The 12,044-nt window shown below is 47.5% G+C and overlaps 1 protein-coding gene across 2 annotated transcripts in view; it reads left to right on the top strand.

Annotated features, from left to right (window-relative positions):
• The first annotated feature begins 2,935 nt into the window (after nucleotides 1-2,935).
• VANGL1 (VANGL planar cell polarity protein 1) overlaps nucleotides 2,936-12,044 on the top strand; it is a 55,107-nt gene continuing 45,998 nt past the window's right edge. The window contains exons 1-2 of one of the 2 annotated variants that reach the window (XM_045001205.1): nucleotides 2,936-3,012; nucleotides 11,364-11,612. In XM_045001205.1, the coding sequence (XP_044857140.1) occupies nucleotides 11,542-11,612 (71 nt within the window). In that variant the 5' untranslated portion in view covers nucleotides 2,936-3,012; nucleotides 11,364-11,541. Of the gene's footprint in view, nucleotides 3,013-11,322; nucleotides 11,613-12,044 lie in introns of both variants that reach the window. The other variant, XM_045001204.1, reaches the window with a different exon arrangement.

Below are 12,044 nucleotides of genomic sequence, written 5' to 3'. Positions count from 1 at the left end.
TTATGGAAGTCTAAGTATATTACATCAACACTATTAACTTTATCAGCCAAACTTGTAATTTCATCAAAAAATGATTCAAGTTAGTTTGACAGGATCTATTTTCCATAAACCCATGTTGATTTGGATTAATTGTATTACCCTCCTTTAATTCTTTATTAAACAAGTCCTGAATCAGACACTCTATTATCTTGCCCAGAATCAATGTCAGGCTGACAGATGTATAATTACCCAGGTCATCCTGTTTACCTGTTTGAAATATTGGTACAATATTAGCTTTCTTCCAGTGCTCCAAAACGTATTAAAAATCAACATTAACAGTCCAGTGAGCCCCTCAGCCAGTTCTGTTAAAACTCTTGGAACCAAGCTATCTCGACTTGCTGATTTAAAAATGTCTAACTATTAGTAGTTTCTGTTTAAAATCCTCCAGAGATACTAGTGACTGGAAAGAGTGTTATCACCATAGGGTGAGACTTTATCATCTTTTTTCCTCCAGATGTAGAACAAATATTTATTGAACACTTCTGTCTTTTCTGCTTTACTATTAATAATTCTACTATATCCATCTAGTAATGGACCAATATTATTCTCAGGATTGTTTTTGTTCCTAGTATATTTTTAAAAAAAAAACCTGTTTATTATCCTTAACTCTGCTAGTTATGGATTTCTCCTTGTATCCCTTTGCTTCCCTTATCAATTGGCTACAATTCCTAACTTATGATTTATATCAATTTCCCCATTCTTCCATGTGTTATATTTGCCTTCACTTCCCCTCTAAACCATGTCAGTTTTTTTAACCAGCACAACTTTCTTCCTTCTTACAAGTGTTGGTGGTCAGGCACACACAGAGCAGAACCCTGCTCTTAAGCAGGGTCTCTTCTCTGTGCCATGTGCTCAAACTGGGAAGCTCCAACCCCCTTACCCCTGTTTTAAGCTTTCCCCATGCCCCTGGCATAGAAAAATCATTGTTCCATGGGAGTGGGCCAGTACTTGAGTCCTTCACTCAATATTGTTGTGTCTTGGTCCTTCAGCAAAGTGTTTTTCCAGGGCAGAGCAACTGTCTGGAATCCAATTCAATATGTTGCCCTCAGGCAAGTTTAGATGTCTGTTCCACACATCATATAAAATGAAGTTAATAAATTGATATTCCATTGATGTTATACCCTGCATATGCCACTGCAACATAGGTATAACAAGCTATCCAATCAGAGTGAAATGAAAGTTTCATCTAATTTTTAATCAGCTTTGTGCTTTTGTTCTATTATAACCCAGCATATGATATAGATCAAATATCATAAATCAAATATACAGATATTGCAAATACATTTGTGATAGTGCTCAGGGAAGGGAGGGGAAGAGGGTGCAGGAAAAAAACACATAACCCAACATCCCCCAACTAACACTACACTAACCTAGTGCCCTGTGTTAACATATAACATGAAGAAACATCTTAAATATCTGCTTCCTTTAAAGGACAGAACATTTTCTAGTAGTTAAAAGACAGGACAGGGAGCCAGAAGATCAGATCTAGATTCTATGGCTTGCTCTGCCACTGAAAACTTTACAGTCTAAATAGGACAAGACAAACAAAAGGTGTGTGTGTGGGGGGGAACTGAGGCACAGAGAGGTGAAGTGACTTGCCTAAGGTCACACAGGATGTCAGTAGCAAAACCAAAGACCCTACTCAAGCCTCCTGACTTCCAGTCTAGTGCCATATCAACTAGCCCACAATGGGTATCCTGTCACTAGCATCTCCAGAGGATTTTAAACAGAAGCTTAATGGGGCAAGCAGGGATCATGCTCCACAACGGCAGGGCCTATTTTTGGTCCTTTGGCTCTTCTCGCCAGGGGGGGCTCTAGGAATTCCGCCGCCCCAAGCAGGACGGCGCGCTGTGGGGCGCGCTCTGGCGGTCGCCGGTCCCGCGGCTCCGGGGGACCTCTTGCAGACGTGCCTGCGGAGGGTCCGCTGGTCCCGCGGCTCTGGTGGACCTCCCGCAGGCACGCCTGCGGATGCTCCACCGGAGCCGCGGGACCAGCGGACCCTCCGCCGGCATTTCTGCGGGAGGTCCACCGAAGCTCCGGGACCAGCGGACCCTCCGCAGTCATGCCTGCGGGAGGTCCGCTGGAGCTGCCTGCCACCCTCCCGGCAAAATGCCGCCCCAAGCGCGCGCTTGGCTTGCTGGGGTCTGGAGCCAGCCCTGCTTCTCGCACCCAGGCAGAGTTGCTCTGGGTGTCATCTACTGGCTCCCTGGATTCCTTTGAAGAGCAGTGGGCGCTGTCCGGGGGTCTCCCTGCAGCCTCTTGGGTTGGAGTATACTGCCTCATACTGTTGAGAGAGGGTTCCAGTTCATGGTGATATCGAGTGATCCCAGAGTGTAGGCACTTGTGTACTTAGTGAATAATCAGGCCCTGGGTGGAGATGGCTGGTCCTGCAGGAGTGAAGGTTGCAAGAATCCTGGAGGTGGATGCAGCACGGTGGGGTGCAAGGGGCTGGGCTCAGCTTAGCGGGGAGGTTACAGTGTAGGAAGGGCTGATCCTAAAGAGGGTTGTAGTGGGAGTGAGGGGCAGAGGCTGCTCTTATGTGGGTGTCTGTAAGAGTTTGGTCCTGGGAGGGGGTGGAGTATAGTTAGGGATGCTGGGGGTCCTGAGGGGAGCTTGCGTTAGGGCAGGTCCTGGGTGCTGGAACTAGGGGCGCTACCCCACCTCCTGGCTTCAAGTGGTTTCCATTAAAATACAGAGTCTACAGTTGGATTCAATGGCTCTCACCACCGCCCCTATACAAATTGTTCCAGCAGCCCTGGGGCAGGTCCCAGTGGGAACTGGGGGAGCAGCCAGGGACGGTCCCACCAGGCGGGGCCTCGGGGGGGCTGTGGGCGGTCCCGGCAGGCGGACTGTCGGGCGGCTGGTCCCTGCGGTGGGGCGGGGCGGCGCCGGGCACAGGAAGCGGAAAGCGGCGGCGCTAGTAACTGCAGCAGCGGGGCTGGTAGCAGGAGCAGCATGGAGCGGCCGCGAGAGGTGGGTGCGGGCGGCCCGGCTCCCCCTGCCCGGGGCTGGGGCTCTCCCGGGGCTCTGCCCTGCAGGCGCCCAGCACCCCCGGGGCTGCTCCTGCCTCCCCGGGCTGGCCCCAGATCCCCGCCCCCGGGGGGCTGGGGTCCTGCTGCGGCTCGCGCCCCTCTGCCTCCTCCGCGGGGCAGGCAGGCAGCCCCAGGGGGCTGAGGCGGTGCCACCCCTTCCCCGGCAGCCCCCGCATCGCCCTGCCGGGCCTGTCCAGCCCTCGGCCCCAGCAGGGGCTAACCCGGGAGGGGGTTCGCGCCTGGCGAGCTCTGTGCCAGTCCCCGCTCCCAGCGGGTGCCGCCCGGCATGGAGGATGGCTCTTGGCTGCTGGGCTGCAGCTGTGCTCAAGGCTGGGTGGCCCCTGGGCTCACGCTGGCAGGCATCTCGCTACCTCTGTTAAACCAGGGAGGGGGACGCAGTAACCGGGCTTCTGTAAGTCTCCGCTACCAGCGAGCGTGTACTTCGGTTGCAGCTCCTGGCTAGTAGGTGCTTGATCCATTTGGGCACTCCGCGCTCCTGCTGGAAGGGAGAAAGAGCTTTTTGACACTTCTCCTCCTCCTCCTCCTCCTCCTTAAGGTGTGGACCTTAAGCCTCCTGGCTGCTGCATGGCTTGCCCGAGCCTCTGTTTTCTAGGTCTTCTGCCTTTGCTGCTCAGAGCTTTCCCATGCAGCAGCATGACCTGGACCAGAGTCTTGTCATTTGGCATTGCTGCCCACAGAGCCCTGAATAACAGCAGTGCCTGCACATAACTGGAATCTTGCTAATTTCAGGCAGAGCTATGAGCAGCAGCTTAGGCACACTGAGGCTTGCCTGATGACCTGGGAAGGCAACACTGCCCTGTGCAGGGTTGCCAGGGAAAGCTTCCCCCTCACCAATGGCAAGTGAAATTTTAAAGCCCTGTGTTTGGGGCAAATTACTAATTGATTAGTAAACAAATAAGTGAATTAAAACTGAGTTCAGTGCTCTGCAAATCTATCTAATTCCCTGGATGATGTAAATCAAGTTGTTTAAATCCCAAGTTTGTTTGGGCAACTGTGGGTAGGTGGGTAAGACAAAAAAGCTAGTAAAGCATAATGTGATCTAGTTATACAGAAGTTAGTTTGATCAGTTGGACTAATATGACAATTCATGGCTACACAGGTCTGCATGGCTGGCTGTTAAGTTTAGACCATGGCAATTTACAACCTTTCGGTGATGGAGATAAACCTGAGATCCTTCTGCTCCAAAAGCACAGGCCTGCACTTAGCCTGCAGGGGACACTCCCTTTAGTTTTTAGCAATATAGGTGGTGATTGTGTCCATACAGAAGACAAAGTTATTACTTTTGCCAATTTGTTATAACAATTGCAAACTTTGAATGGCCACTTAAAAAAAAAAGACTTAATTTCCTTGTTTAGAATGTTACTTAATGGTTCAAAATAACATTCCTGCTTCAAAAGCTGGGCTCTTTAGCGACATGTTTCCTGAAGGTGCAAGGGACAGGGCATCAGCTTTCTTAGTCTAGGGAGGCAGAACTAACAATTGTACATAGCGTTAGAATATCAGTTGAGGAAATAGTTTTGATTAGCAGGAGAAGAATTGTGTTCAGGTTAGTAATTCTTGCCTCATAGTTGGCGAGTATTTAACCTCTTAAGAATTTGATTTTAAACAGGCTTGGCTTTTTACCCCTTTTGGGGTTTGAATATATAATTGGCTGCAAAGCTTGGACCAGTATTGGTCCTATAGTAATTTAACTGGTTAATCTTAAAAATAAATGGTGAATAGAGTTACAGAAAACCTCCCATTTAAAAAAAACTCCTCGCAAGTCAAAATTCTGGAAGGATTTCCAGCTCATGTTCAGCCGCACAGAGAGGTAGCTAACGGCTGATGGCTATCAGCCAGGAGAATGAAAGCTAAGCAGATATACAGACTGTGTCTCAGTTAGGATACTGCTTCTAAATTTCCATGTTTGCAACTGTCCTTTCAACTCCACCACTGGAGGGAAGGTAGTGCAGTTAGGGCTCCAGATAACCACTGGCAATCTAAGCACCATAACATCTGACCCTGATCAGAGCAGTGTTTGCATGAAAGAATGATTAAAATGTTAGTGGCTGCTGGTACCATGGGTATCTAGTGCTCCCAGCAGAAGAGGAAAGATCCAACAGGGTGCTACTGTCACGGTGGTAAAGTTTTTGAAATAAATTGCTTACTGTCACTTCAGGTTTACTGTCCCATTGAGATAAATAGAGGGAGTTCACTCTTCTCTTTGGAGTAAATCCTGCTCCTTCCCCCGTGGTTATTGAGGGCGTTGCAAAGCCAGTGCAATTGTTCCCAAAGGATGTGGAGCCCCTGCAAAGAGATGCATGTTGTGAAGCCCAACTGGATTGCCCAGTAGGGATTTGGGTTTGGGACTGTAGATCCACTGGCCATTCCACCTCCCTGTAGTTGAAGTGCAAGTGGCACAAAGGGTCCTAAAGGGTGGAACAGCCCCTCTGGGGGGTACAGACAGACTCTCAGTTGTTCTCCAGAGTCTCAGCTTTCATTTAGAAGAACCCACAAAAGTCCAGCTGTTACAGTTTCAGAGAGAACCTTGAAAATGTGACCTTGGTATAACCAATGCAGATTAGTATGCCTGAATTTGCCGAGGGCCTGAAACAATGGCTCCAAGGTTGAACTGCCCTGTTCATTTCAAAAAATGCTTACTCAGGCCAAGACACATTAAATGTCAACGTTGTTCACTATGTCACTGCTCATGAAAGCATATATCATATAATGAAGACCAATGTTTCCTAAAGTGTCGGTTGTGCCCCCCCCCCCCCCGGTCCCGCAAAAGATTAGGTTTGTGGAGGGTATAGAAGGAGTACAAACTAAGAGGTACAGACTCGGCTTCCAAAATGTGGGGAAGGCTGCTGTAGCCTTGGGGCTGGAGAAGGAGTCACAATGAAGCTCTGCTGCTGACAAGTAGCTTGTGGGGGCCCTAAAGAAAGCCCAGTAGGAGCTTTTCAGGGCGCAGACTAGTGGCTGCACATGGCGTGGGCTGTAACTCAAATTTTTTGCTTGACAAACACTTCTGTTTGTTACAAAGCAAACAGAACTGCTGCGTTTTTTGGACCTGTAATACATGTTCAAATGATTCACCCATATGTTTGTATTACCTATTTAAAACCAATTAAAACAATCCTCCTGTAGAAATATCCATGCCATTTAATGTGAAGACCTTAACTTGTATATTTAAAATAAAAAAGTAACTGCCAGAGTGAAAACTGAAACGTGCCACAAACTCAAGTGCAAAAAAAGTATGTAATGTAGGTTGCGCACTTAAATTGAAAGTTCCCAGTCCTACAATTGGATTCATGTCCTACAATTGGATCTGCCCTAGTGGATCTGATTTCTGGATTGGGGCTTGAGTCAGGAAATGCTGAAGTTAACATTCTTGCAACATTAATTTGGTGACGTTGCTCATATCTGGCTCTTTCTATTTGTTCTTAGGTGTGTAATTTAATATATTAAACGACATGACTTTTACACTTTAGGAAAATACCACAGATATATTGTGCAGCCAAGTTAAATGCTGCTGTAGGAACTTTTAACTTGTAAGTTTCCTGACTCTCGGTCTCTGACTGTGCAATCCTAACATTGCCTTAACACAGCTTTTAGGTTTTTGTATTTAATTTCCAAGTCTTTACTAAATTAAATTGGGAGAAATTTCCCTTGTTTGCCAGCTTACGGGCCTCCATTGGCCAATAGACAGTTGGTGCCATTTAAATATCAAGGCCAACTGCACACTTAACTGAACATGTGTGTACTTGTGGATGCTTTCTGCTGCTTATGCTCCGGATGGCATTTTCAAATGCACGTAACTTCACAAACTAACTGCCAAATTCTAATTCAGTAAAAGTTCTAAACCTGCATAAAAATTAATTCCTTACTAAATTTGAAACTTCAAACCTGAGCTGATCTAGTTATCTTCCCAAGCACTGCATGAGCAAACCTTGAAACGGTGAGGAAACTGATGGGGTAGCACAGAAGGCTGGGTATTTCTGTTCACATTTGTAAATCAAAGGGCTGAATGCAACCAACTCAACTCAACTTTTTTTTTTTTTTTTTTTGGTAATTGCCTTGAGCCAGGGCCTTGCTCTCGAAATCAATGACCAGACTGACTTCACTGGCAGCAGGCTTGGGCCCTAAGCAAGGAAAATGGCCATTCCAAAAGAAGAAAATTTTATGAGAGGTTTATGAGCATTTGAAACTAGGGAGTTACAATGAGTTACTTAGCAACCTCAATTACAGAGATTTCTGTTGTACGCTGTGGAGACTATCTTATCTGAGATGCAGTGATTTATCTTAATGTGAAGGGCTAGTGCTCTTCTTGCCAGCATAGCCACCTTCCCTTTGGGAGCATAGCAGGGCTCTGTGTCCCCATGTGCTCAGCAGCTGGATGAAGTTTACAACTCCCTTATGGGCTGCAAAAAGGACGAACACAGTCAAAGTCCTACCCAAGCCCTGCCTCACCACACACTGGTGCCCAAAACGGCTTCCTTCAGCGCTAGTCCAAAGTGTCCGAATCAGGGCAGCCTTGAGTAGTCACACAAGATGATGGCCTTGTCTAAACAAAGTTGAACCAGTTTAACTTAGATTGGCGTTTAAACTGGTGCAAGCTTGTGAATAGATAAGGCTTCTGTACAGTACAGTTGCCCATGTCCTAGGGCCATGAGGAGATTTGTTACTTTTATTGTGATAGCATCTATAGGCCACAACCAGGTTCGGTCCCATTGTGCTAGGCACTGCACTCATGTCCGCTCTGTGCAGAATGTTAATTGTAGGAGTCTTCACGTTACTTTCTGGGCCTGCCAGTCGAGGACTACTGTCTTCTTATGGCTCCCCAACCTAATGAGCCTTCCCTGAGGATCTTCTTTTTTCCTTTCTCTCACCCCCGCTGGCAGTTCTTGGGAGTTTCTCCCAGCTGGGTGTAGCCATTTCCTGCTGTGGGCTACGTACCACACCCCTTTCCGTGTCTGACCTGGGTATAGGGTGTGTACGCTCCATGTCGGTGGAGCATTGTAGGATTGTGGTCGCTGCAGTCTTCCAAAGGAGGTTGCCTGTGGTGTTGCTCCATGTTGCTCAAATTGGGTATGGTCTTCAGGCTTCTGGAAAGTTGCCAGTGCAGCCTTTGGTTGCCCAAAGTTTGGGTGCCCTTAGCTGGCAGTGGTGTCTCTTTCCCAACTGAATTCAAAGGGATATAGTGCCCATTCACAGCAGCTCTGCTGCAGCCTTGGCAGAGCGCTCTGTTTAACCGTCAGTGTCGTGTGGCCAAGGCTGTGAGGTGTTGCAGAACTCTCGCGTTAAGGGTATTGCTGTTGGTGGTGACTGATCCAAGAGGGTTGGCTTTTGGGGGGCCTCTTGTTGACTTTTTGTGGAGCTGCATCAAAACCATGCTTTGTTTACACACACACACGTGCCTGCCTGCCTGCCTACCTGCCCTGGTGTTTCTGTGTTGGCCTAATGAAAATACTTCCTGATATAGGGTTCATGTTCTCCGCTTGATCCCTTGTGTCCAGGGGCGGCTCTAGCTTTTTTGCTGCTCCAAGCACGGCAGTCAGGCAGCCTTCGGTGGCTTGCCTGCGGGAGGTCCGCTGGTCCTGCGGCTTCGGAGTACCTGCCGGAAGACCTCCCGCAGGCAAGCCGCCGAAGGCTGCCTGACTGCCGCCCTGACAGGGACCGGCAGGGCGCCCCCTGTGGCTTGCTGCCCCAGGTACGCGCTTGGAGCGCTGGTGCCTGGAGCTGCCGCTGTTTGTGTCACCTCTCCCCACCTCAGAATGGGAACTGCCTGCTCTTGATTCATGTGGGGAAAGCCTGGGTACTTTCTCTGTAGTGTCGGAGAAATGCTGAAATGCTATGTTGACTCTCAACAAAGATGCTCGTGCCTGTAAAGCAGTACGCAATGTGTTGTGTCTCTGCTGCCATTCCCTCAATAGAAGCTCCACTGCTAACACACAAGGAATTGATATGTCCCAGCACTGGTTTCTTCCTTAGGGTTGTACTTAGAGGAGTGGGTGGGGAATTATACTCCTGTTCTTGGCTCTGCCACTGAGTTGCTGTGTGATCTTTGTGCAAGCCACTTGCCCTCTATACCTTAGTTTCTCCATTTGTAAAATGGGGATAATACCAACCATCCAGGGAGGCTGTGAGACTTAATGTATGTTTGCAAAGTGCATGGAGAACCTCTGAGAGGTAAGAGTGTTAGTCTCTATAGTAGAAGCTAGTGTAATTTCTATACTAGGGGTGGTTACCGCTCCATGGATATACACACAGCCCTCCTCTCCTCCCCACTTTGCTATTCCCATCGTAGGGGTACATGTGTTAGTGGAGAGGATAGCTGTCCTCAAAGAATAGCTAATGACTTACTTGCAACTTCTGTCTAATTCAGGATGTTCCTCCTCGATTGCATGCGAGTCTTGCTGATTTACGGGAATTGCAGATTATGGCTGCAGATGGTTTCTATTGATCATGTTCTGCTAAGGGTGCATTCTTCTCACTGCCATCCTTGCACACACATCTGCACTAGCTTCCGATCTCTTGGCTACACTTCAAGCCTCTCCTGCTTGCTTTCAGATCTCTGCATGGTTCTGCCTTGCCTAGGTCTCTACCCTCCTGCATCCCACCCAGCTTCATGCCTCCTTTCATTAGGAGACCTTCCTGCCTTATAACTGCAACAACCTCCCGATTAACATGCACACAGCCAATGCCCTTTCCATTCAAATAACTCCTGCAAGCGCCCACCTATTTGACAAAGGCCTTGCAGCTCCCACCATCTACGTAACATTTTGTAATAATGTCCCCGTTTGTTCCATCAGACTGAACTCCATGGGGCCAGCATTTTGTTCTTTGTTCTGTACACTTTATACACTGTAATGAGTGTGCTATACACTTACATACTAATTAGCACATGAGGTGTTAAAAAGATTAGCCCAGATGAGTTAAAAAGCCAACTCTTGCTCTTTTTGAAGGAGGTTGAAGAGTTCTTGCAAGAGGTTTGAAAATTGCTGAGAGCAGAAAATAATTGAAGGATTTAATGAAAGCAAACTCTCTCGTTTTAGAACTTGTAAATAAATGTTACACCAATGAAAGTAAAGGCCACGACACTGATGAGAGGCAGGAATAGCCTGGGCAGGAAATGTATAAGATTGCTCCCTCCTTCCTCATGCCAAGCACCAAGCTCTGCCAAGGGCCTGCTGTCTTGAGCTGCAGTGCTGCCACCTACTGTTCTAGAGTCTGGGGATCTGTGGTAGTGACAGCCCTGTTTGTGTGCATCGCGAAAACTGGCAAATCGCTCCTTTCTCCACTAATCAATTTAACTTGTAACCTAATCCAAAGTGTGAATTTGGGTTCCCCAGAATGAAAGGGGTTAGTGTCTACCAGTCCTTTGCTATCGGACATGTTTGATTGTTATTCCAATATCTTGTTCTTTCCAAAACATGTTCCCTTTCCTCCTTGTTACAAAGATGTCACACACCAGAAGGCCCTACAAAATATACTCCAGGAAACGAATGCTGCACAAATCCAGGGTGTGTGTAAAGTAAATATGATCTAATAGTCTCTATCCTGACTCCTATGACTTTTAAAAAGCTGCACTTCAAAGCCCAAGTAGCATGTAGATGGTAAGTGAGAGGGGACCTTGTAATCTATGGTATTTTATAGTTAGTAATGCTAATAAAATGGACACACCTTGTAGTTATGGAAACGATACAGGTTCAGGCACGGTGGGTCTGATTCTCTTTTGCCTTGCCCCTTGTGCGCTGACATATACCTGTGCAATGTGAGTGTGAAATGTTATCATCCTGACTCGGTAACATTTTTATATCTACTTTGCACAGGTGTAAATGACAGACAGGGCAAGATGGTGGTGGAGACTCAAACCCAGTGTATCTTTATGCATTTTCCAGTAGTGAGTTACAGAAATCTACTGTGCTGCAGGCATGGGCTGTGTTGCCTTTCCCTCACCAGACCCCTCTGTTTATCCAAAGATTCTGCTGTCCTCTGGAGACTTTGAGATAAACGGGGCTGCGTTGTGTCTAGCAGGAGCTGTTTATTTTATAATTTATTACTCCACAAGTATATGGACGGAACAAAAAAGATGTGGTATCTGTCCCCAAGAGCTTACATGCTTAGACCAGGTGTGACAAATGTTGATAGATGCGACGGGAAGGAGGACGAGGCCTACCACGGTAAGCACGTGGCTGCTTTGCTTAGTAGAGTATCGGTGTTGTACGCCCATCTGTTTCTTTTTTCCTAGGTTGGTATTGAAGATTAAGGCACCTGCTCTTCCCTCCTTAGAGTTTCTTTAGGTGGAAAGTCATTGGCTGCCTGATGTTTTGGAGCTACTCATGATTGGGACGCCGAGAGTATCCAGGAAAGTACTTTCTCTGAGGACCCCACCTCAGTAGCAACAGCTGCTCACCCTCTAAGGAAGGCGATCAGTGCCCCTCCCAGCGGGGGGCAGGCGTCTGCTGCCATGGATACCGAATCGACATACTCGGGATATTCCCACTACTCAGGTCACTCCAAAAAAGCCCACAGACAAGGGTATGGAAACCGTTATTAAGAAATTAGTCCTTAGGCTGGGCAGTGTCACAATGTCATGACCTCTTCCATAGATCATGCTGAAGCCCCTTGCGGACCAAAACACTGTGGCTCTAAAGGAGGCAAAGTGTGGGGTGACTTTCTCTCTCTCAGGACACTAGAAATAGGGCCACAGAAGGTGGAGATGGAAAAAGATTGGTTAGTTCAGTCATTAACTGAGAGGGCTGGATAGAGTCCCCAGACGGGAGGACTGACCAGCTTTTTAAACAGATGCTTGCTGTTCCTCCTCCTTTTTTCCACTCCTGTTTGTCTTCCTCGGCTAGGGGCAAAGTTTCTCTCCCCCTCAGCTGCCATGTTAATACCTTTTGTGGGTAATTCAGGTGTTTAGAAAAACAGCTAAAAATAGGCAAAGTTTGCCTGTGGCTTTCATATTAT

Source organism: Mauremys mutica, chromosome 1, assembly GCF_020497125.1.
Source record: "Mauremys mutica isolate MM-2020 ecotype Southern chromosome 1, ASM2049712v1, whole genome shotgun sequence".
Lineage (NCBI taxonomy): Eukaryota > Metazoa > Chordata > Testudines > Geoemydidae > Mauremys > Mauremys mutica.
The sequence above is the reverse complement of the archived record's forward strand: the minus strand, read 5'-3'. Positions and strand labels throughout refer to the sequence as shown.